At 50.1% G+C, this 26,004-nt stretch overlaps 1 protein-coding gene across 1 annotated transcript in view; it reads right to left on the bottom strand.

Moving 5' to 3' along the window:
* The window catches only part of MDGA1 (MAM domain containing glycosylphosphatidylinositol anchor 1), a 52,116-nt gene that overhangs the window by 12,632 nt on the left and 13,480 nt on the right, over positions 1–26,004 (bottom strand). Inside the window, exons 2-7 of the mRNA XM_017657702.3 lie at positions 10,096–10,235; positions 7,243–7,417; positions 5,387–5,583; positions 4,489–4,621; positions 3,968–4,237; positions 1,814–2,143 (exon numbers count right to left, since the gene is read on the bottom strand). Of these exons, the coding sequence (XP_017513191.3) occupies positions 1,814–2,143; positions 3,968–4,237; positions 4,489–4,621; positions 5,387–5,583; positions 7,243–7,417; positions 10,096–10,235 (1,245 nt within the window). The remainder of the gene's footprint in view (positions 1–1,813; positions 2,144–3,967; positions 4,238–4,488; positions 4,622–5,386; positions 5,584–7,242; positions 7,418–10,095; positions 10,236–26,004) is intronic.

Raw genomic sequence — 26,004 nt, 5'->3', positions numbered from 1 at the left:
AATATAAATTGTAAATAATTCTACAAGGCAAACTGAGGTCCATTTATTTAGTTAGCATAATTTATACTCTGTAAACATTTATACATTTATTGGCTTTAATTTAGCAGTTTTCTTTTTGTATTTTAGAACCGATTAATTTCTTTCCCCAGGTCTAAACCATTTTCATAGGCCCTAAAGGAGCTTCCATGTCCTAAGCATCAGGCTTATGAGCCAAATGGAGGAAATGGCCCTGTGCCTCATTGACTTTCCTGTTTCTAAAACATCCAGGTCCCAACACTTCTGTGACCCCAGCCGTCTGCCAGTTCTGACGGCCCCACTGCCCTCAGGTTAAAGTTCAAATTCCTTGGCTCTACAAACAAGACCTTTGTGCTCTGGCCTCTGCCCCCGACTCAGTCTCATCTTCCCTCCTCCCATCCTGTGTCCCTGTTGTGCAATCTACTTGTAAGGGAAGTACTACCTGGACACAAAGTCTTGTACACCTTGGAGCCTCCCTGTCCCTTCTCTCCTGGGCTTGTCCCCCCACATAGCAAATGCTCTTATGGAGCATGGCACCTCTGAGACTCCCCAGGCATCCTGGCACTCCTTCTCCCGTGTCCCCAGGATGATCACAGACCTGCCTTTGGCTCCTGTGTCCTACTTCTAAGGTTTGCACCTCCATTTACTGCCTTACCCCACTCCTCCTCCCTGGGCAGGACACAGCTGTAGTGTTTGTGTCCAGGTCCCTAGCTCCTCACTCATGGCCGGGCACACTGTGACTTGCAGAATGTTCTGTGTGCCCTATGGAAGCCTGGTGCACTCCCAAAGCCCAACTCAGGTCTGTGCCCATCCAGAAGCCTTTCCTGATGCCTCCAGCTTTACCAGGCAGATCCCTAAGCAGACGTCAGGGTGGGAGGGGCCTCCAAGGCTGTCTGATTCAGTGTCTCACATTGAATGACTGAGGCCCAGAGAGTTAAAGAGGCCTAGCCAAAGTCAGTCAGCGACTCAGTGTGAGGTGCTGGGGACTGGAGATGAGATTCTCGAGACCGCTCCAAAACCATCCCCTTCAAATCCCCTCAAATGTAAACCCTTCAGGGGTGGCTGACAGCAGCCTCTGAAGTCAGACTACCTGGGTTCAAATCCCAGCCCCACAACTTACTACTGTTATCTTAGTTAAATTTCTTCAACTCTGAGCCTGTTTCTTCATTTCTGAAAATTGAATATAAACTATCCACCCCATAGGTAAATCATGAAGGCAAATGGGATAAATATAAAACCATCAGAACACACAGTAAATACTCAATAAATGTTAGCCATTATTATTTCATTATTGCTATTTATTATCTCATCACATCTCTCATCTCACTCCATTCTGGCCACTGTCCTTCCTTCAGTGCCTCAAATGGCCCCTACACTTTCCTGCCTCAGTGCCTTTGCACATGATGTTCCTTGGCTTGCCTTTCTCTGCCACCCTCCCTTGCTCTCCTTTGCTGAGTAAATTCCTACCTCTCCCTCAGATTAAACATTCTCTCTGAGCAAACTGCTGACTCTCAGATACCATAGTTTGCAATGATATATTTATTTGTGAGACTATCTGAAAAATGTTTGCCTTCCTACTTAGTTCAATGAAGGCAGACCTATTTTGCCCACCACTCTACCCCAGTGCCTAGCACAGTGCCCCAGCATATAATAGGTGCTTAATAAATGTGTGTAACATGAACAAATAAATGGTGTTCTCCTCACTCTAGCCTCCCTTTCCCAAGCTGCTGCCCCTACCTCCCCTCTGTGGATCTCTCCGGTTCCCTCACACCTCCCCAGTACCCCTCCAGCTGCCCACCTGTCTCAGAGGAGATGTTGACCTCGACGCTCAGGTCGGGGACTGGTGCCCCTGGGAAGGAAGCCATGCACAGGTAGGTGCCATAGTCACTGAAGTGCAGGTCAATGAGCTCTAGGCTGCTAGTGACGGCAGGCAACTCAGGGTCATTTCGGGTCACCAGCAGCCTCTTGGACATGCGTGCAGGCTTGCCATTCTTGAACCACTGGTAGGTCACCTTCTCCTGGGGCACTGCATCCACATGGCATGACAGTTTCAGGTCCTGGCCCAGCTGTATATTCTCACTCTCTTTGATCACATCTGGGGTGATCTGGAATGTGGCATTCTTCATGGCTGTAGGTGGACAGGGAGGAAAGGGTGGCTGGGGCTGCCCAAAGTCAGGGGTCTATGTCCCACCCCCATGCAGACCCAACTACTCCCCTCAAACTGGCCCTCCTGGAGGTTGGGGGCTAAGCCACTCCCCAAGCCCCCACCAAAGAGAACCCATCACTTTGCTTAGAAATTGTTCTGCTCATTCAGATGCATTTTTAAAGTTAAAAAAAGCTCACTGTAGAAAACTAAATTTAGTAATCATTATAGCCACTGTTGATTGAACATATACCATGTGAGAGGCACTGTTCTAAGCACTTTATGTGGGTTTATTCTTTAACCCATCCCACAATCTTTGAGTGAGGCACTTTGTTCCCCTTTTACAAAGGAAGGAATTGAGGCTCAATTTAAGTAACTTTCCCAAAAAGGTATCTAACCTTGAATTTAGACTCAGAGCCTGTGCTCTTAACCACTACACTGCTTTATTTTATTTTTGTTTTAAACCTTGAATATGCAAAATATAAATTTTGGAAGGATGCACCAGAATGTAGGAGTGCTTCTATCTAAAGAGTGGGACTTAAGGGAACTGAGGGGAAATTTTCATTTGCACATTTTACCCCTTTGTGCTGATTAAGCCTTTGCAACAACTTTGTGAGATTTCATAATAGAAGCCCAATACAATCATTTTACATGCAGTTATGCAAAAATACAGAGTTTAAAAAGAAAAGGGTCTGGCCTCTTTAGAAATCTGAATATTGTTTGATATAAGCCAAGAGTTAGAATAGTTAATACTGGGTGCTAATTAGACAGGACCCTGGTACAACAGCCATAAAGAATGACTGGGCTGGGCAAGGCAGGCTGTGTGCTGCCCTTAGAGGTGACTGTAAGGATTTGAAGTAAACTGCAATCTCATCAACCCAGCTTTTAAAGGCCAAATGGAATCAGGTAGCGAAAAATATAATTTTCTGATGGGAAAAGTACTATCAAAGGAAAAAGTAGTCATCAAATAGTGACAATCTGGCTACTGTCTTTCTTGCTCTGATTAAATAAAAAGTCATAGAGAGCTAGCTTCTTTTTGTGAGAAGAGTGAGAGGGAGAGACTGCTCAGTAAGAGATGACCAAAAAGAGTCCCTTTCATCAGAAGACTCAATTGAATTTGACAGAAACTGTACTTTATTTCAAGTGCTAAAGAGCTGGAAACAAGCTTGGATCTTTAAATTTAAAACACAAAAAAAACAAACTAAAGCTTCACAAGCAGAAGAATTTAAAGTTTTCTCCTTAAAGCGGAGTAGCAAAATCAGGATCATATTAAGCAGCTAATGATAACTACCAAGGCTAAGGTTTAGTAAGGAAAGTGTACTTCTTTAATTGTGTTCCAAACTTTGTATCATTTTTACATTTAGTAATTATCTTCAGATACACTGAAATGCTTTGCTAATAAAGATTTACATATGAGGTATATGGAAATGTGTCTTATTTTCACTTTAATTCTGTTAATCGTGTAGAAACATTGTACAGGAAGAAAGCCAGGAAATTCTCTTGAAGACTGCATCCAGTTAGCTTTTTGTAGCCTCAGTCTCCCAATTAAAAAAAAAAATGTAGGTAGTCAACACCAGCCCTAACTGCTTCTTGGACGGTTGAGGTTATAAATTAGAAATGTAGATGGTAAGCTGTAAATAAAACCTTATATAAATTTTAGTCCCTCCATCTGCTTGCAGACAACTGATTGCAGGGAAATCAGAGTGCCTGGAACGTGCCTCCTTAACCCCTTTTTCATCTCACAGTTCCTGAAGGACAAGGACTCCGTGGGCCTCTTGAGTTCCTGCCCACCCCTCTGGACCCACGTACATCGCACCAGCAGGTTGACAGTCTTCTTGGCAGGGTTGCCCACATTGTTGGTGGCTGTGCAGTTGTAATAGCCAGAGTCCCGGGCTTGCACTGAAGGGATGCTGAGGGTGCCGCCCTGAGCCAGAGCACCCAGTGGCAGCAGGCCTGGCCCATGGGACCACTGCAGCTGGGGCAGGGGATCACCGCCTGTCAGCAGACACTGCACCGTCACATTCTCCCCAGGGTTCACCACCAGAGTTTCATTCACAGACAGCTTCAGGGCTGGTGGTGCTAAGAAGACAAGGAGGTAGGGTCTTAGGGGACCATGAGGCAGGGCTGGATATGAGGAGATGAGGGGCTAGAAAAACCATGAGATCAGGGACGGACTGGGGGAGAAGAGGTGGAAGAAGGCAGGGGGCAGGCAGCAGGAGCTCCTAGGGGACACACTAGTGTTGATGTGCCTGGAGTCCTGTGTGGGGATGGGACACTGTCCCCTGGTCAGCCCAGGTGGGCAAGGGGTATGGGTGGGGAAGTGCTTGTACCTGTGGTGTTGGTGAGACGGAAGGTGATGGCCTTGTCTGGGATGCCACACACGTTGCGCACAGACACCTGGCAGGTGTAGCTGGCATAGTCCTGGGGCCGCAGGTTCTTCAGCTTCAGGACCTTCGTTTCCCCCTAGGCAGCAGGGGATCACTGGAGTGAAGGGCCTGCTTGGGTCTCCAGGGGTCCCACACATATTCACCCAGAACCAGGGGCTGAAGCAAAGCCCTATTTTAATCCCTATCCTCCTCAAACTACACACCACTTATCCCCAGGGAGCCTGAACCGTGGGTGGGTACTGCATCCTCCTTGCCTGGGCTTCTCTGGGTCTGAGGTTGTCCTGGTGCACACGGGCCAGAAGCAGACCACAGTTTACCCACTCCAGGCTGGCCTTCAGGCCATGCCCACATGCGGAGCTCTGACTGCCACTAAGAATAGCCACATCTGAAAGCCCTCCCTGGCAAGATGGCTTCATCGCTATCTCCTGGGACGTAGGGGACTTCTGGGAAGCAGAGTCGCCTCTCTGTCCCCAACTCCTGCTATGCCTGCCCATGGCTTCCCAATGCTATGCCAGTCAGCAGCAGGTAGGGATGACATGCCTGCTCCGAAAGGGTGCCCTTCCTCACTAGCAATGTTCCTGGAGGACACATTGCCTTAGGGACTCTCCTGTCCTTACCACTGCTCCCTGACCTTTCTATCCCAATTTCAACTGCCCCAGGTTGTCTGAAACCCAACCAGAATGCATGCCTCTGGGGTCAGAACAAATTGCTGGAGTCAAGCAGTCCCGGGGACTCCAGATCAGAAGGGCCTTGGTCCCCACGCCCCGCTCCCTTGTTGGGTGCAGAAGGAAGAGTGTAGGTGAGCCACGAGGGGACCCGGCCAGCTGCTGTCTGTCCTGACCTGGGTGTAGAGGGGCTCATAGATATCGACCCCATTGTCCTGGCTGTGGGACAGGGTGTCGGAGCCCCGCTTCCAGATGAAGCGGGCAGGTGGGTTGGAGTTGACGGTACAGCGCAGGAACACAGTCTTCTCCTGGTAGAAGTTGCCTCGAACATCGCTCACCGTCTGGTGCACCGTCAGCACTGGTTCATCCAGGTCTGTAAGGGCACAGCTCCAACGGAGTCAGGGCTGGGTGACCCCAAGGTGGGGGGCTTGGGCTCCTGGAAACCCCTAGGGAAACCTAAGCCACCCTTAGGGATGCTTCCCGAGAGCCAGATGTTCTCCCAGCCCTGCAAGCTTGACCAAACCGTTACAGATACAGGGCTGGACTTGATGGCTTCCCTGCTCTCCCTCCCCAGAGACCTGCATGGGGATTATCTATCTTCACCCTCCCATCATGGGATGGAGGAAGCAGCTGTAGACTGGATATCAAGAAACCCAGGTTCGCTGTTAATTTGTAGTGTGACCTGTATAAGTCCCTTCTCTTTGTGGGCTTGTTTCCTCACTGGTAAGCTGGACTTCATTGGTGATTCTCACCCATTTGCTCAACAGAATCACACAGAGATTTTCTTTTTAAAACTGAGGACAGGAAGAGCTTGTTGATGGTGTCAGAAGTCAGAAAAGTGACTACGTCTAAGGAGATTATTGACAGGAAGGGGGCACGAGGGAACTTTCTGGGGTCTTGGAAATCCTCTTGAACTAGATGGTGCTTACATACATGCACATACGTATGTAAGAATTTATTGAACTGTACATTTAAGACTTAGTGCACTCTATTGGATGTAGGTTAATTCTCAATAAAAAAAAATTTAAGAAAAAAATCCCAATGCCAGGGACTCACCCCCAATCAATTATATCAGAAGGACTCAGGGATCAGTATTTTTTATTTTAACATCCTCTAGACACTCTAATGTACAGCCAGGATGTGAACCAAAGGCACCAACATTCCACATTCTAACGCCCCACCACATGTTCTAACATGCCATCATTCTGTCCTCCTTCCAGTCTCCTTGGACGGAAGTCATAACCCAGACCACGGGTGGAGGTGGGCACTGGTGAAGCCCAGGCCATACCTGCCAGCCCCTTCCAGCACCAATAACTTGAAAAATGACCTTCAGCCCCAGAGTTCAGCAGGCCCCTGGGTGGCTGCTGGAGGACAGAGGAGAGGGCCTGGGGTTCCATTGCTCACCACTTGGGGGTCTCAGTGGGGGGTGGGTGAGGATATTGAATGGATTAGTTCACCATAGACATTAAGATGGTGCCAAACAGACCCCCGGGCCTGACCCAACAGCTTCTGGATACCTAGGTCAGTTTGGATGGGCACAGAGGCAGGTGCCAAGTAGGGAAATAGCCTCTTTAGGTTAAGGGGCTATCCATGGGGGGTACGTAGGGACTGGGGCCTTCCCTTTCAACCACTATCAAGGACTAATGGGGGCTTGCTTCTGCAGGTGGTGGGATAGCAAAGTTTCAGCACTGCCCCTTGGACAAAAACAGAGAGGAGATACTATGGGAAGGGCACTGGATTAGAGCCAAGAGACCTTTGTGTGTGAACAAGTCACAGGCTCTTGGTACCTTAATTTCTTCATCTGTGGAATGGGTATAATCCAACCCATCCTGTCCTCTTTGACTACTTTGCTTGCAGGTTCCTATGGAACTACAGATGGGAGTGTGTGAGTGGTATAGGTGGTACTCACTGCAGGAAAAGCAGTGCGGAAGATAGAAAGCCTCTATTGTCTTCCTCCATGGAGGCGTCACTTCTCCACCCACCCCATCCCCACTCCTTCCCAGCCTGAGCCCCTGGGGCCACCGGGACTCACACTGCACATCCACGCGGATGGACTTGATGGCAGGCACACCCACACCGTTCTCAGCCTTGCAATAGTAGCGGCCACCCTGCGTGCGCGCGATTCGCTCAATGCGCAGTGTTTCGTTGAACACCGACGTCTCCTGGAACTTTTCAGACGCGCTACCTGCAGTCTTGGTCCACCGAACCTGAGTCAGGCCGGGTGAGGCAGTCAGACATGCAGTGAGCGTGGCAGCTTCTGGCCGAGTGTCCTACGACAATGCCTACCCTGCCACCCCCCAAACTGCTCCTGAGCGCCTGTGGCGCATTCATAGGCCTACCAAACTAACCCAAACAGACTCGTGGGAACACGCAGACAGGGCAGGATGCCTTAGTGAAGAGCCTGGGGAATTGGGTCAGATGGAGGAGGCTTTAAACAAGGCAGTGCAGTACAGTGGTTAAGAGCACGGATTTGCGGGCAAGTTACCCAGCCTCTCCTGACTTCCTTTTGTCATCTGTAAATGGAGAATATTATTATTCCCCTCTAGAACAATGGGAGGATTAAATAAGTATATATACTTACTGCCTGGAAGACTAAGAATTTGAAACATTCTTTGGTAGTTACTTATCTCTCAGCTTCAGGTTTCTCATGTATGAAAGTGGACAGGTTTAGGGTTACGGTCTCTCCTGGTGACTCTGTATGCATACCCTGAAGCAGAATCTGCTTCTTGCTGGGACTCTGGGCTGTGGAACAGAGATCTTCTGGTCCCCACTCACAGGGGTGCCGCCCTTGTCGAGCTCCCAGATTTAGGTAGAGTCCAGTTCCAGTTCCCAGCCATAGGGGACCTGTGTCCTCAACACCCCCCACCATGTGTGTTTTAATGCCACTATCCCTGAGGTGAGTAGGCACTCCAGGTCCCTCTAACAACCAGGTTCTGCAGCCTCTCCCTGCCATTCGTCTAGGTTCCTTTTTCATTTTGGCCCCCAAGATTTCCTCTCTCTTGCCATTTGTTTGGAGTGGGGAATTCCATGCCCACTCAGTCCTCTATCCTGACCACAAAGTGGACCGGGAGATGCTACTTCCCTGCTCCCCTATCAGACTAGATGATCCATGATGACAGCATCCTCAGGACCCATCACCGTACTTGGCACATAGCAGGTGCTCAGTATTTGTTGCAAAGAAATGAGCAAAAAAGCAAGTAGATGGCATTTCAGGAGAGGTGAGCAGTAGTGGCTAAAGCAGAAATGAACAGGGTGTCCTTGGGTAAGTTCAACTGGATGGCAGTGGGAGATCAGACAAGAAAGGCAGGCAGGGGCCAGACTGTAGGAGGTCTTCATTTCCCACCCCTAGGAGCCTGAACTGGTAGGTAATGGGGAGCCATCAAAGCTGATATGATGTAGCAGGTTTGAGGATGACGATTCTGGGAGCAGGGTACAGGAATGGACTGGAGGTGCAGATGTTGCATAATGGGGGGCCAGTTAGAGTCTCCTGCAGTGGTCCAGGGGGATAGGACTAAAGATCTGACCTAGAGAGGTAATGAGGAATACAGGAAGACCCATGCAAGAGACATAAAAAGAAAGGCCTCAGAGGCTGGCTAGGTGTGGGGAATGAGATGGGACAGAGTCCACAGATTTGAGCCTAGCTATCAGGAAGGACAATGAAACCACAGATGGAGATAGAAAAATGGGTGCATGTACATGCAGCCACAGACACAACAACTCATACATGTGATGTACAAGGGGACATGCACAGATAGCCAGTACAGCCTTAGGGAGAGAGGGCCCAGCTGCCTCCTCAGCATCAGAGGACCATCCCTAATAAGCACCACCATCCTGAACACTGGCAGCATTGTTTCACTTCTAAACAAAACTTTGAGAAGAAGCAACAGTGATCAGTTTCAGATTGAAAGAGTCTTTAGGGATTTCCTTGTCCACCCACTTGCCTCAAGGCCAAACCTGCTAAAACCATCCCTATTCCCAAATTATACAAGGATTTTGTATTTTGCTGGCCTTTCTAGGATCCAGTTGAGACTGTTTCTGCTGTGTTTGAAGGTCACAGCAGCTCACTAGCAAATTCCCCCATCTCCCCACCCCATGCCCAATTCCGGCTGCTTCTTCCCAGCAGCCCTCAGTCATAACTGGCCAGTACTCCTGCCTGAACCATATACTCATCTAAAGCAAAATTCACCCGGCTTTTCCAGAGTCTCATCTTCTATTGCTTCCTAATTGCTTTGAATGGCTTTGAGTCTTTTTAACCTGAAGAGTGTGGGGCTGCCTACCTGAAGCCTCCTACAGTACAGCTTGTATTATATGTTGTTGGTAACTCTGGGAGCCCCCAACTCAAAGGTGGATACACTAGGAGGAAGTGAGCTAAGCTGCAGAGAACACTGGTTCTGGATTAAAATTCAGAATTTGAATGCCCTTGGGCGTTCAACAACCTCCCTGAGCCTCACTGTCCTCAGCTGTAAGGTGGAGGCCTTAACGTCTTCCTCACAGCATGGTTGTGAGGATCTAAAGAGAAAACACTGGAGTACCTAACATGGTGTTGGCACAAAGGCCCAAACTCAAAACAACGGTTGAAAGGGCAACTGAGGGAGACTCTGCTCATTGGATATGTGGAATGGAGTGGAACTGAACAACTGACATTGACTTTTTTCCCTCAGCCATTAGCGTTCTCAGGGGAATGAGCCACAGCCTCCAGCCCTTCCCCACAGAGTTCACCTTCCAGAGAGTTCCCCAGTCCCAGTCTCCTGTCTTCCGCTTCATTGCTGTGTGGCCTTTTGACCCCAGCTCCTGCTGCCTCTTCTCCAGCTCTGATCCAGGAGTGGGGTGGGGACTGAGGAGGTCAGGGCAGGAGGGGCCAGCACAAGACTGGTGTGGGGCTCACCTGGGGCCGAGGGTGCCCCGTGACAAGGCACTGCAGCACAAGGGTGTCCCCCTCCCGGATGGTGTAGACACGCTCGCTGATGTTGTCCTCTTTGACCACACACGCCTGGCCTGCATGTACGATCTGCGCCTGGGCTGGGGCTGGCAGGAGAGGTGGGTGGTTAGACAAGAGGCACCAAGGCCAGAGGGAGTCTAAGACTCTCTCCTGAGTGTGTCATGGGGGGAGGGACCAGTCCAGACCTCCCCAGGCCATTCCTCAGGGGCCTGACCCCCTTGAACTCAGGAAAGAATCCTCCCAGGGCGCCAGGTCAGGGATCAAAAAAACAGCAATTCCTCCACGACCCACTCCCCTGGCAAGAGATCTGTGCTCTTCAGTGAGCTGCTGAGCATGGAGGGCTTTGTAATCTGCACAGACTGGTTATTGCTCAGTGAGCACCACTGTCTTAGATGCTGTAGTGGAGGCTGCTCGGGCTGCACTCAGCTCCCCACAGCTGTCAGGTGCACCCATTGCCCAGCTGCTGTGAGGGTTAGCTGCTAGCGCATGAAGCTCACCTTCCTCAAGGAATTGCTCTTAGCCAATGGGAGCTGCCTGGACCATAAATGTCTAGGAGGTCACCCCATTTCCCAGTACATATACACACACCCCAGTGACTGACGGAGCAGTGCAAACACCCAGCCCCTTGCCTCAAGGGCTGATGGCTGTGGTGCCATTCATGCTCCAGAGCCTGCCACAAACAGGCTGTCAGGCCATCTGAATCACGTGTTTGCTGACTGCTTCCCCTTGCAGTTTCTCCCAAGAGCACTTGTTCAGCAGATCTCTTGCCTGAGCTGCACCTCCCTCAACTGTCCCAAGCTCTACTCTTAGAGAGCCTAACCCAGACATCCCAACCCATGACTGCACATGCCCCTCACTAAAGCCTGCGGCCTTCCCCTCACTGCTGCTGAGCCTGTTCCAGCTTCTCTGGGGAACAGAAGCCCTCACCAGGGGCCTGGAGGTTCTCAGAAGACTGGGTCCTCCGACCTTTCTCACGATGCTGAGGGCTGGGCTCCAGCTTGCACTAGGGGACCAGGGCTAAGCTATGGCTGGGGGGACCCAAAGGGGAAATGGCTGAGCTGGAAAATTCACAACCTCTACCTCAGTGTCCAGCCCCATTGTCCTAAAGGCAAAGCAGCCCCCAGTCCACCAATGCTTGGGCTCTGGGAGGGAGGGTGAGGCCCCAAGTTCACACCTGTCTGCTCACTGCTGAGGGTGGAGAGAGCAGAGGTGGGAGAGCTAATCCCAGGCAGAGGGGACACAAGAGGGTGAAAGAGAGTCCTTGCCCCAAAGAGGCACACAGAGGTGAGGTAAAAACCTGTACACAAAGGGTGTAGCTTTCTCCAGGAAGCATCCATGATTTACCTACACCCTCACTCCTTCTGTATCCCCCATCTCTCCCAGCAAAAAAACAAAGCATCAAACTTCATGTTTATCGAATTCAGGATTCCTGTCTTTCACCTACCACACCGAGCTTCATCTCGGTATCCCCAGCACAGGCCTTGAATATAGCAGGTACTCAGCGAATACTGAATGAGTGAATTTACAAGAAAATCCATGTGAAGTTGCTAAGCTTTGTATAAGAGGTACAGAAAGCCCTAGGAGGTCAGGGGACAGAGACATCACAGTCGTGAGAGGAAGAATCACAGAAAGCTCTAGGGAAGACTGTATGAAAGCTTTCAAACCAGGCTTCAAAGAATGGGGTTGACAGAGCAAGAGTTCTATATAGTATATTACCCAGGGTAAACCACTTGTGATCTTTGGACCTTCACTTTCCCATCTCTAAAATGGAGAGAATACTACCAAGCCTGAGAACTCACAAGGGCGGGTGTGACAATAACACAGGATAAATAAGAAGCACTTAGTAGTGCTCTAAGTTTGTCTAAAGTTACCACAAGTAGCACCTGAACAGAGTCTCTCCAACCCACACTGATGGGACTGCCACAAACTAATTAGAGAGGTGAGTCCACAGAGGCAGACCAGCTGCAGGTCAAGAAGCCTGTTGGTCAGCAACCAGGAGTGATGCAGGCCATGCTTAACCATGAGGGTTTCTGCAAACAGCAGTAGGTTCTGCGAACAGTGGCAGCTGCCACCAGCCCAGAGTCTGCGTGTCCAGGTGATCACCCTGCCTGTTGGGTTGCCATGGATGAATGAACCTAGTCTAGTTGACAAAAGACAAGCTCTGTGACCTTGGGCAAATGAGACCTCATGGGCCTCAGTTTCCCTGCCTATAACAGAGGAATGGAATAGATGGCCTCTTGAGTTTTTTTTCAACTCATACTTTCTATGAATTTTGCCATCTGCATATCCCCCCTGTATGAGATGCCCCCTAGAATCTGGGTAATGGGTCTGAAACTGTCTCCCTTGTGATGAAAATGCATGAATATCACCATAACATGGAAGAGATAACCATCTGTGCCCAAAGTCCCCAGAAAATCGCATCAGGAAACAACCCACCAATGCATGATGCACATGCCAGTTGCTGATAAGACCAGGAGGCCACACAGATGTCTGCAAGAGGCCCAGGGTGCCTCTCAACAAGGTAGCCATTGATTTGACAGGCTCCAATGGAAGATAAGCTGTAATCTTGGACTCCGTGGCTTGCCTGCCGCCAGACAGTATTGTAATGAAAGAAGCTTTAGTGACTGATAAGGAATATTGAAAAGGAACTAGAAAACTGGATTTTCTCAGGGCTCGGCCAGCACAGGCCAGGAAAGGTGGGGTCTCACCAGCAGACCCATGCCTCTGGCCACCTGACAGGTGCATTTCCTCATTGGAGATGGGGCTGGGAGTGGGGCTAATTGATGATGACACCATTAAGACTAGCTAACTCCTCTTGATAACATTAACTATTAAGACTATCCAACACTAAAGTGATAGAACCACTGTGATAAATTCTGATATATTCATACAATGGAATATTATGAAATTAAAAAAAAGAGATACCGATAGACACAATGACATTGTTGAATCTCACAGGCACAATCTGAGTGAAAGAACTCAGACACAAAAGAGTAAATAGTGTATGATTTCATATATTTGAAATTCAAAACTGGAAAAACTGATTTTACAGTAACAGAGAGCTAAACAGTGGTTGCCCTTGGGCAGGTGTAGAAGATTATCAACTGGGAAGGGCACAAGATAAGTTTCCCAGGAGAAGGTGGGATCCCACCTAGGGATGGAAATGTTCTACACCTTAATCTGAGTGGTGGCTATATGGGTGGATGCATATGAAAAAATGCATCGTCATTTGCTAAGTGACACCTCAATTTTTTTTTTTTAAAAGAGCACCCATCCTCCTTTGATGACATTGCCGGGTGAGAGGTTGTTGCTCCCTTTACTCTGACTTCTACTGGATAAGCGGCTTCCCATGGCTGACTTCTTCCAGATGTAGATTTTCCCTTCTGGAGCAGATGCATGGCCTTGGCATTTCAATTTGCCCACCGTCCACTACTGAGCTATGTTAACATAAGTCACCTCCCTGGCTCTGCTCACCCCTGGAATAGTTAGAACTGTGTTTCTGATCCTGAACCAACAGAGACCCCACCAAGTCGAGGCCCCTAGAGGGGCTCCATCTCACTTAACCTCTGCCTCCAGCTCCACACCCTTCAGGAAGGCACTGCCAGCAGCAGCTCTGATTGCAAACGCAGCCAGGCCAGGGCTTGTGCTGAGAGGCACCATGACATAATCCCTTCATGCAGTCTGTCAAACAACAAACGCTTCAAGGCAGCTGCTATGCTGGGTGCTGGACAGACTGTCATGAAAAGCAAATAAGGAAAGACCATTGTTGGGGAGATGCATAGCAAACAAGGAAACAGAAATAAACAAGACGGTTTCAGAGTGTGGTAAGTGCTAAGGCAACTCTAAAGCAGGGGGTGTGACAAGGAACACTGGGCAGAGGAGAGATCTGCTTTAGAGAGATGGAAAGAGTGGACAATCTGGGACTAATTCTTGGCTCTGCTACCCACCAGCTGGATGACTTCAGGCAAGTTACTTAACCTCTCTGAGCCTCAGCCTCTTCATCTGTAAAATGGGAATAATAATGCTTCTCCCAGGGCTGGTGTGAGCGTTTAATACAATATATGTAAAGCATCTGGCCACACAGTATGTGCTCTCTCAGTAAATGAAAACCCCTGAGATGATTAAACAGGAGCAAGGGATGAGGACAGGGGCCTGCCCTCTGTGGCCCTCCCTATATCCCAGGGACAGAGACACTCAAAGCAGACATTAAACTCATAGGGATGTTCTATGAATGTGTTAAAAATTCACATATTTGAGGGCTATGCAGGGCTTCAGAGGAGTTGGAAAACAGGGAGGAGGGATGGAGCCCTTCCCAGCACCCTCTTGCCATCCTAGCACACTTGGCTTCCAGTAACAGACTTTAGCCTTAGTTTTCTCATTTGTAACATGGGGCTGTCATAAGGAATAAATAAGTAAACTCATATAAAGGGTTTGAAATAATGCCCAGTACATAGTAAGCAATCAAAACATGTTAGAATTATTCTATAAATGATCCCCCACTCCTCTCAAGAGCCAACTCCTTTGGGGACCTGCAACCCCTTTGCCTGAAAGGATGCTGCCTTATCTGCCACAGAGGATGAGGGTTGATATACTCCTGAGGTCCACTGTATATTTCTAAGCTCCCCACTTCAGTTCTGAGAGGCAGAAAGGGCAAGCTAAATATAGCTTCTTTTGGCAGAGAAGGAAACTGAGGCCCGGAGAAGGCAATCTAACCCAGACCTTCCACCTGTGAGCTTGGGTCTCAGCTCACTGTCCCAGTCCTTCATGGACTCCCCCACCCTGCCTTGTGTCACTAAGGTAGCCCGTTGCAATGCAGATTCCCAGGCCCAGGTGCTCCCCCTCCCCGCCGCCACACACACACACCAGCTCTAACTCTCCAGGGCTGGGCCTCAGAGTCTATATTTGTAACTAGCTCCCTAGGAATTTTGGAGGCACCACTGGACTTGATAACCTCTTTGACACCACACTGGTGGATAGAAAATAAGACAGGACTTTGGAACCACGTATGTTTCCCTGCCTCTGGCCTATGAGCCTTTTCCTACTTCACTTTTTGAGCTATATCAATAAAGCCCACGGAAAAGAAAATCTATCTTCCCTCTGTGTGCCTAGTGTTCATGGATAGTCTACCGCCAAATAAGGATGCTGCATCTTCTCTCTCTTTCTCAGAGTTTCAGAACCCAACAATATTATGTTAAGGGCTCTGAAAAGTCCTGCAGTAGACACAACCATGTAACTTGGTTTGATCGAGTGCTTTCCAAATCTATTTGACCATGAAGCTCTTTTCTTTACAGACTCTCTCTTAACATCTTGAGATCTAGAAGTGTTATGCAGAATGAGTGGAGAAATGCTGATCAGAAGCACAACACAAAACTAAGGGCTGTGGGGCTCAGTGGCATGCCCCTTGGCTGAGGACAGCTGAGCTGTGTGAGTGATGTCACCCATGAGGACAGCTGAGGCAGAAATAATGAGGCCCTGGCAGAAGGCTTCTGGTCTATCAGCTCTTTCCTTTCTTCCCCCCAAAATATACACCCCAAATTATAGGTGGGAGTGGAGACCACCAGCACCCAGCAGGCTCAGTGAGGAAGCCACAGGTTCTCAAGTACCATGTTAAGGCAAATTCCAGCTGGCCCACTGGGCTTCTGAAGAGAATTCTCCCTGGAACCTAGAAGGAGAATTCATCAAGGGCCCCCACCCCACCAAGAGAATTTCCTTGGGCTACTAGCCAGGCAGGAGCAGTGCTGTCCGTGCACAAGGGTGTGGCCTAGGATGTAGAGTCAAATAAGGCAGGTAGCCAGTGAAGTGAATGGGAGCCCTTAATTTAAAGGCCCCACCAGCTTTTCTTCGGGTTTCCTCCCCACCCCACATTTAAAAAGGTTAGCCATAGCCAAGTGGGGGCTGTTGGTGTGCTTCCTGCTCCCGACTCAGGGCAAGTGTGTGTGTGTCTGCAGGCCAGGGCCACTGCCAGACAGAGCGGAGTGGGTAAGAGCAAGGGGAGGAGAAGGGGGCTGCAGACTTCCTTGCCTGGAGTTGGCTCAGTCTGCCCAGTTCCTAGATGGCAGGGCAAGTACGACCACCCTAACAGCCTCCCAAAGCATCACTGAATGGTGGTGTGGGCCAGGCAGTATGGAATCAGGATCTATGTTCCAGTCCTGGCTTCCACCAGACAGTTGTTTAAGAAACCCTTATGAGTGTGAGGCTCTGAGGTTGTTGCTGGGGGTACTGGGAGCTGTGGCACCCAGGCCCTGAGGTAGGGAAGAATGATGCCTATGAAAGGCCTCTTGAGAGGCAGAAAGGAAGCAAGGAGGGAATGCTGGGAGCTGGAGCTATGTCTCAGTCTCCCCTCCATAATATGTTAACATAACATAACAATAACAACTTATTCTGTGCCAGTATTGTATAGAGTGTTTTATATCTATTATCATATTTATTGCTCATAACACACCTATTATTGTTCCCGATTGTCAGATAAGGAAGTTGAGGCTCAGCAGCTTAAGTAAGTTGCCCAAGGACACCCTGCTGGTTTGGAGTCTCTGCTTCCGACTTGTGCTGAGCCCCGGGCACTTCCAGCTCCTGAGTGGCTGGTACAGGGTTGAGTACACAGGGCTCCGGGTGCAGGACACAGCCTCTCCGTTGCTGGCTGGGCCAGTCCCATGCTGCATCCTCAGAAACTATCCCTCCCTCGCCCTCCCAGCTCCCAGTATGCACATGTTTATTGATCCTTTTATGCATGTAATGCAAATGGACACTTAATAATTTAGTGGAGTTAACAGTGCTGAAATATTAACAGGCTTTTCTCTTTTAATTAGCTGTTCAGAGAATGGCGGCTGGGGTCAAGGAGGATGCTCTTAGGGCAGGCACCTGTCCAGCTCTGCTTAGGTCTCCTTCTGCCAGGGATGATGTCATGCACCTCTCCTGTGGACAATGGGCCACTGAACATGAACCTCTCGGGGAAAATTAACCCTGCCCTCTGGGTTCTCCGCAGTGGGGGTTTGCCCTGCCCTCCCTGCAGCCCCAGCTGTCTGAGGATCTGGCTAAAGCCAGTCCTCTGTTCACTCCCAGCCAGCGGAAGGTGGACCAGGTGACTTCTTATGAGCACTCCAGAGTCTGGAAGAGGTACCAATTCCATATTGGGAGAACCCATTTGAAAACATGCCCAGCCATCCTGCACCACTCCTTTGGCCATTCTCTCATGTCATAGACCTCGGTCCAAGCTGATTCCCACTGCATCCTCCCTCTTGCTGCCTGGCCTCCCAGCGCTGCAGAGGGTGCACACAATCATCTGTTTCTTTGTCACTGATTTGTTCTGTAACATTTCCTGAGCACCTATTGTGGGGAAATGGTCTGCACTCAGTGCCAGGATGCAGAGCCAAACAAGGCACAGCCCTCCTCAGGGGAGAACCTCTGCCTTCACCCCACTGCAGACCACAGCGGACTCTGCTCTCCACCACAAGGTCTTTTTGGCTCATAAAAACCAAACCCATATTCAACCAACCTCCCCTTTGGCCGCAAAAATCTCTCCCCAACCAGAGTGTAAGTGTCTCTGACCTCCAAGCACAAGGTGCTGTCACTGGCTATGGACAGCAGCCATTGCAGAAAGGATCAGGGCACAGGCAGCACCCTATCACCAAGACTGAACAGAAAAACAAGCTCTGCTTTCACAGTCAGATGCAGGGCCTGCTGCTGTTAGCAGAGCCTGCTACTGTTGGCAGAGTCTGATGCTTCTGGCAAGCCTGACACTCTTGACAACCCTCCTCGGCTGAACGTGGTGGCCAGTCCATCTGTGTGTCCCACTCCCTGGGAATGTTCGGCACCACTACACCCACATCCTGGCCTCTTCAGAAGGCCCATAGGTTTTGAGAGTGCCAGGTTCTTTTCATAGAATCTTCACCTTCTGTGAATCAGTTAAGTCTAATCTGCACACTACCTATGGAACCCTGGAATGTCAGGATAGGCCACCAGGAAAGCCCTCCAAACGAAGACTCTGAGATCTCCTGGGGGACCTATAAAGAGACTTTAATCCTTGGTTGTCTCCAGAAGACCAGGATCACCACTGTCAGCAATGAGGGCCCAAGAGCAGCTCTAACCAGTGCAGGGAGGACATTCAGGGAAGAGAGCAGCAGGGCACATGCCTTAAATTGGGCATTCTTGATCTGAGGCTGTAAAGCTAGTCTGAGGAATTGCCCAGATGGTATGGAATTAGGCGCAGAGGGTTAGGACTTTATCTCTCACCTAATGACTGCATGATCTCAGGTAAGTTATTTAACCTCTTGAAGTCTCAGGTTCTTTATCTGTTAATAGGGATAATGCTACATCTCAGGCGCTAGTGGAAATAACTCCAGGGTTGTGAACATGAGTGAGATAATGCATATTGGGTACATAGCACAATGACAAGCATCTAGTAGTTGTTTAATAAATTTCATTCCCTTTCCATCTGCTAATATAGACAGGGACCCTTTGGAAATCTGTTCAGAGGGCCTGCAAGAGGAAAATATATTATTGAATGAAGTCTTCTTTGGGGGGATGTCAAGAGCTGCAATCCCAAGAGGCCAGAACATCGAGATGGGTGGAAAGAGGTAATCACTGGAAGAAGCCAGCTCCCCAAGAGAACATACAAGAAGATGGCAGAGGAGAGAGGCTCCCACCCACGGGGCAGAGAATGGCCTCTGGAACCCAGGACCTGAGCCTGCTTGGCCCAGGGATGTGGGGGCTGTGGACACAGGGTTACTAATATAAAATTTTCCTGCCTGGGTCCAATCCACCCAGCCCACCAAGCTCTACTAGTCCTGCGGACACCATCACCACAGCTCCAGTGACCCTGAGCCAAGGCAGCAGCCTGGACTCTAAATGTGACCCAGCCCCCAGGCACCAAAGCAGGTCTATTGACTCAAGCCCATAGCAGGAGCATGGCTGGAGCAGACGCAGCCCCAGGCAAGGAGTTCTCCTCCAGGCTTTTCAGTAATCACTATGTGGCCTACAGTAAATGATTTAACACTCTAGTCTACAATCTCAGTTTCCTGACTGTAAAATGGGCAGCAGAGCACTCCCTATTGTGAGTGTTAACCATAATAAGAATGGTATTCAGTCCATGCTGCCTAGCAGATACTCCAGAAGTACAGTTAGAAGGGAGTGGAATAAAACCAAATTCATATACCTCAGAGTGTGTCTGTCACGAGAAGCTGCCCCTAGTCTGAGAGTCACAGCTTCTAATGTGGAGTCCAACAGCCCTGAGTGACTCTGTCCCTAGGAGCCTGAGGCTCAGTGTGCCTGTGACCAGGCACATCCTGGGGGGCATGAGAGACACACAGTGCCAGGCCTAGACTCCAAACCCATAACTTAGAACCTGGGCCAGTCCTGGGCCCAGGAATGGAGGTGGCAGTGGCTCTGCTGAAGCAAAGAATCCCCAAGGTCCCACCTGGCCCAAAAGTCCAGGGCCCTGTGTGACCCAAGCCCTGTGGAGCTGAGACCCAACCTGGAAGCACAGGGCATCTGCTGGGGCCTGGCACAGACTGGCTGTGGGAGCAGAGGGGAGACCTTGGGGCTGAGACACTGGATTTGGCCTCACATGGGCAACTGGGGACCTGGGGCCCTCAGAACGAACAGGATGGTGGCAAGTGGGTAGGAGTCCTTTCCAACCTAATCAGGGAGAATTGTCTGGAGCATGCATTACAGCACTTGACTATACCCCATTTCGCCATATCAGGCAGAGGCCAATAATACAAGACTCATAGTGTCTTACTAAGTGAGATGACATATCAGAGAACACTGTGCAAACTGTAAGGTTCTGCACAGATCAGGTCTTATTAGGCACTGAGAGACCCTAATATGGCCTCAGGAAGTGGAAATTAGAAGTTAAGAAACAAGCCATAATACAGTGAAATAAAACCAGTGAAACCAGTGAAAATAAATTAAGATGATAAAAATCCACGGCGGCTGGGCTCTGTGCAAGGTTTGCTCAAACTTTTTGTGGCACAACCCGGCAGTGTGAAATGAGCACCATAAAACTGTTGCTATCCTATGACCTATTAGGCAATCTCACTTTGGGGAATAGGCCCCAAGGAAATAATTTAAAATGAAAAAGTCATTCACATAAGGATATTCACAGCAGAGCTATTTAGAAGAAGGGGAAATTGGCACCTGCCCAAAGGCCCAGCAAAGGAGAAATGGTGGCCAAACTTCAGTACATCCATGCGAGGGGTGCCCTGTGGCCATTAAAGTGACAGGTCTGAGGGTTCAGTCAATACCAGGAGACGTGTTTAGGAGATAAAGTCAGCAGACAAAGCAGAACAGACCGCTGTTTACTGCGATGTAAAAATGTATTGACAGGTATGGGCAGGGAATTTAGAATGAATGCTTAATGTTTGATGGTCCTTGGGTTCCTCTTTTTTCCTATGAAGTTGTTTAAATGGATAATAATAACAATAACTACTCTGAAAGCAAAATCAATCTAGCAGCTTGAGAGCAGGTAAGGCCTTAGACCCCAGGACAGAAGGGCATGGGAGGGAAGGACAGTGTTTCTAGAGAGCCTACCACCACCAGGTAGCACTCTGACCACCTACCCCAGGCCCCTGTGGCTTCCTGGACATCATCCCAATCTGCTGTGGGGTGGAAATATGCATGCCCCAGCCTATCTGCTTGAAACCTCTTAAAGCTACCTCTGCATGGTTCTTCTAGGCCAGGCCTTTGCCCCTGCTCAGGAGGCAGGAGGAGGATTTGTTTTGAGGTCTAAAAACCGGGGAGCAGACACGTAGGGCCTGATTAGCTTTTGCCTCTCCCCATATCCACTGATCTTAGGAGGACAGCACTTAACTGCCATGCAACACCCCCAAGGCCTGAGAGCCTTTCCTCACCCCCCTCCCCATCCCCACCCCCATGAGTAAAAACACACTGTCCCCTGCTGACTAGGTGTCAGCCAGAAACCTGGGAGTTCTCCCTGACTTCTCTCCTTCTACACCCCACACTGAATCTTCCAGAAAGCCCTCTCAGCTTGACCTTCAAAACCGATCCTGAATCCAATCCCTGCGATACCACCCTAGTTTTAGCCACCACCACTATGTCCTGCCTGGATTATTACAGCAGGTCTACCCTTCCTCATCCCTTGCCTGGTACATTCTGTATCAGAGGGATCCCTTTACAACACTAGATCCTGTGCCTCCTCTGTTCAAAACTAACATTGTTCCCATCTTACTTGAAGCCAAGGCCAAGGCTTTTTCAACAGGCTGCCATGCCCTCTATCATTTGCTTGCATCCTCACTTCATGGTCTACTGCCCTCCTCCCTGTTGCAGCCACTCTGCTCTCTTCAGGGCTCTTCAAACAGACCAAATCCACTCCCAACCTCAGGGCCTTTGCACTTGCAGCTCCCTCTGCTGGATTGCTCTTCTCCAGATTTCCAGAGCTCCCTCCATCACTTCCTTCCCTGACCACCTTAGTCAAGACAGCATGCCTGCCCCACCTCCATCACTCTCAACCCCCTTCCTGGCTTTGTATGTTCTTCATAACACTCATCAACACCCAGAATATTAAAGAGTCACTTGTTCATTCTCTTTCTGTGTCCCTTTCAAAAGGCAAAATTCATTGGAGGGAAAGCATGCTAAATCTCTGAAAGATGAACAATCTTTTGTTTCAAGAGTCAATTCAGGAAGCATAAAGTTTGGGAACACATTTTCTTTAGCATCAGGTATATTTATAAATTAGGAAATGCAATACCAGCCCCCCTGTTTAAGTATCCTCATTATTTTTTTCCTCCATCACTGAAGAGTTTCTCTCCTTCTTTGGCTAAAATTTTAGAAACCACATAAGTGGCATGCACTGTAGGATCTGATTACAATGCTGAGCCTCTGAACAACTTGTAAATGACTTGGAACCCAGTAGGTTGGGGGAGAAAAGTGAAGGACTTGAGAATGGGGGAGGTCAATTGGACCAGAGTTTAATCACAGTCAGGGATGGAAAAGTCATTGCCATTAAGCTCCTAGGGGCTGAGGACGGGGTGGAGGGGGACTGCCTTTTAGGAGGAAAGTGAGGTCTGGAATGGGCAGTGGTGTGGGTGGCTGTAAAGTGCAAGGTGCAAAACACCTGTCTCCTAACCTGCAAAGAGGCCCAAGGGAATGTTCTTGCTATAAACTTCTCCAAGAGGAGAATGGGAGGAGGGCTGGAATTCTGTTGCCCTTTCTCCTGGGCCAGGGTCTCTGTCTACTTCCTCCTTCTCCAGTATCATGTCACATGCCTGTACACACAGCCTCACAAGCCATCCCCCTAGCAGCAGCCTCTGTGACTCATCAGCTCCCTGAGCCAGGCTGGGCACTGGAATCAGTCACTTAGCAGGGTCTCCTCTGAATAGCCACAGGCACTTACTGCCCGTGCCAGACATTGGGCTAAGAATGGCTTTCCACAAGCTCCCTACTTCCTGTTCACCACAGCCCCCTGAGGAAGGGGCATTCTTATCTCTGTCTTGTGTAGGGGGAAACCGAGGCACAGGGCATAGCCTGCCCCAGATCACACAGCCAGTGAGTACCGAGGCAGAACTTGAACCCGGATCTGCTTCAGAAGACTCTGCTACTATCCTTCAGGCCACTCTGCTCCCCTACACTCCCACCTGAGCGAGACAGATGATTATTCATCCACTTTGATATATTTAGTTGCTTGCTTCTGAAATTAGATCTTGGTGGTGTCATGGAACCTGGTAAGTCATGTGCTTGGCAGCTGACCTCAGAGCTGTTAGTCGCTGACACCTTGGTGTGAAGAACTTCTCTGGTTACTCCCCTCCCTGGGGGCACTGACACAGAGAGAAGGAGACAGTGAAGGGAGGGGCGAGCGGCAGAACCACTTGGCTGACCCTTCCCAGAATCCTCCTCTGTGGTTAACATGGTGCCACCTCTGCAGAGGCCTGGACCCTGGCAGGGAGAGTGAGGTGGGTCCAAAGGAAGTGACCTGGAAGAAAGGAAGCTAGCCTGTTGTGCGGTCCCTCTGAAAAAGGAGATCTGCAGAGGCACCCGTCCTGAGATGGGCCATCCTCAGGTGGAAGGGAGAAGTGATTTCCAGGAGGAAGTGAGAGAGACGGAGCAGAGATGGGTGAGAGAAGTGACCCTAGTATGTGAAAGTGTGGGGAAATGGAGGCACACAGGACACTTGGACCCTGTGAGGACTGGGTACTTGACAGCACTAGCCCAGGGCTTGGCAAACAGTGCATACCTAATAAATGTCAGCCAGAGCCTTCATTATTGTAGGTGCTCAAAGAGACTCTCTTGGGAAGACACCAGTGAGCCCCAGTTTGCCCAGATGAGGCATGGAGCTTGAGCAGTGCACCAGGGAAGTGCATGGGGGACCCTGGGCCGAGGGGCTCTCTGCCCTACACAGGAGCTTTGCAAAGTCTTTGGCTCCCCTCTGAGCCTGAGCAGCTCTGTCTGTGAGAGGCTGGCTGGGGAGGGCTTCAGGAGAAAAATAGGCCCCCTGCTGCTCGGCCCAGCTGGGGCCACTGTGCCCATGCACCCAGCCCAGCCCCCTCCCTGGCACGGACACAGTGGGTGAGCGCACGCCTGGCACAGGCCCCAGTGCCTGGGAGAGAGGCTCTGAGCAGGCGGCTTTGTATTTTGTAAAAACCAAATCCACAACTGAGCTCTCCAGCCAAGCAGGGCCTGCTGGAAAGGCTGCTGGGGTCTCTCTTTCTGCCCCCTGTTGGGGTCCATCCTCCCCTCCTCAGTGCCTCCCAGGAACCATGGAGAACGCCAGCTACCAGCCCAGCCAGCATGGGGTCGGGGGGAGTTGAGGGGAGTGGGCCTGGGCCCAGCTCGGCCATGCCAGGGTTTGCCCCCCTACCCTAACCCCCTTCCTGCCTGGAATAAATTGGAATTCAAATCAGAGGGAACCGCTTTCCTCTGTTTGAACAAATTGCTATGGATTCTTCCCTGTCTCAGGTCAGGGCTCGCGATGGGGGATATTTTCACTCGCCGACTGCTAATAGACTCAGGAGAAGCTACTGGATCGATGGAGGCTGGAGAAAATTAGCCAGGAGCTCCAGGCCAGCCTAGGCCTGCCCCTGCCCCCACTTCAGGTCTCCTAGAAGGGATGGGGGACAGCATAACCCAAGCTGGACACAAGAACTGGGCTGATGGTCCAGAGTACTAGATGCTCGTTCCTGCCCCCATGCCTGGGTACCAAGGCAAAGGTGACCAGAGGCTGCCTGGCAGGGCACTTGGATAAAGGTGGACTAGGAGAAACCCCCTAAGAGGACAGGCCATCCACACATACATGCATGACCTCCTGCACATATATACATATTTTACATGTGTTGTCACACATATACAGACCTTCAGCACATGCATGCCCATGTATATTTATTGTGCACAAAAAATACAGGTACAGTGCACATGTACATGGTAGGGACCTGGGGGAATGTATTTCAGCTTCACACACACACAGGCCAATCTCCACTGGCAGCCAAGGCTCCCCACCCAATCACCTTTCACCTCTCAGCCTGGCTCAATAATTCTGCAGTAGAGCCTGAAGGAGCCACTCCCTACACCTGCCCCAGCTCCCCCAGAAGGCAGGGGAGAATTCTTGGAGGAGGATGCAGCCCACCCTGGCCCTGTACAGCCTCCCAGCCCTTCTCCCTCATCTCCTGAGAAAGTGAGGGAGTGAGCCAGACAGGGAGGCGGATGCTTCAGGCTTATCAGGGCATCCCTCAGTATCAAACCCTCTCAGCACTGCCTGAGGCCACTGTGCCAGTGGGCAATGCCAGGGGCCATGGCTACATGGGGGAGGAGGGGGATGCAGAAGGGAAGGGGAGAGCTCACTGCAGCCTCTGAGTGACTTGAAGGAGGTGGCATGGCTTGATCAAGGGAAAGCCACTCATACTTCCTGCCTGCTGCCCTCGACGAAACTACACATGCATGTGTGCACACACACACTCCCTCAGTAAATCAGAGCTCATATCCGACTTGGGAGACAGATGTAGGAGAGAAGGGTGTGTTTACTGGCAAGCAGAGCAATGCCACTAGCTGGTGTGATCCTACACCTCTGGCCTCTGGTTTCTGCCTCTAAAAACTGAGCAGTTAAGGCCAGGTGACTCTGAGCTCCATTACCTCTGACCTTCCATGACTCTAAGCCGGGATCCCTGTTTGCTGGGTGGCCTGAGGGTTTCTCTTGCCCTCTTGGTCTCAGTTTCCCTTCTGACAAATGATTAGATTTGCCCTAAGATCCCTCCTGCCTCTGACTCTACAAGCCTGTGATTCTATATCATCTCTTTGTCTTACTCTCTGCTGATCTTTAGCATCTCAATCTATCTGGTGCTTAATAAATATTTGATTAACTAACTCAGGTCCCAGTTGGTAGTGAAGAGACAGAAATTCACAGCAGGATGCTGGTGCCACCCTGATCTGGACCCATAGGCCCAAGGATATTCAGGGGTGGCAGGCTAGCCCAGTTATGGGCCACGGGAGAAGGTTTGGTTCCTGGAGAGGGAAGTGGACAGAACACAACTGACCTTATTGCTCACACAGAATCCTGCCTGCAGAGAGAAAAGGAAATCTTCTGGTCTCAGAGCTTGCCCTTACTTCTTTCTTAGTTTTGAATTCAGCAGGTGGGGAGCTACTGCCATGCCTCTGGTGCCCAAAGGACTTGTGGACTGAGTCTGCCCTCAGTCGTCACCCACCCCCATCCTCCCCAGGTGCGAGGGCCCCTCAGCCCTTCAGGGAGAGCCCACGTTCTACCAGGAAGGCCTTAGGGAAATTGATATCCTGGGGTCCTGATCACCGAACCCAAGGAAGTAAATGAGCAGCTCATAGGTCTGTGGCCACAGGGGAGAGTTTTCAGTCTGGAATCAGGGCTTATACATGCAGCCTAGAAGACAAGACCTAAGAACA

The sequence above is a fragment of the Manis javanica genome, chromosome 16 (assembly GCF_040802235.1).
Source record: "Manis javanica isolate MJ-LG chromosome 16, MJ_LKY, whole genome shotgun sequence".
Taxonomy (NCBI): Eukaryota; Metazoa; Chordata; class Mammalia; order Pholidota; family Manidae; genus Manis; species Manis javanica.
This window is presented reverse-complemented; position numbering and strand designations above follow the sequence as displayed.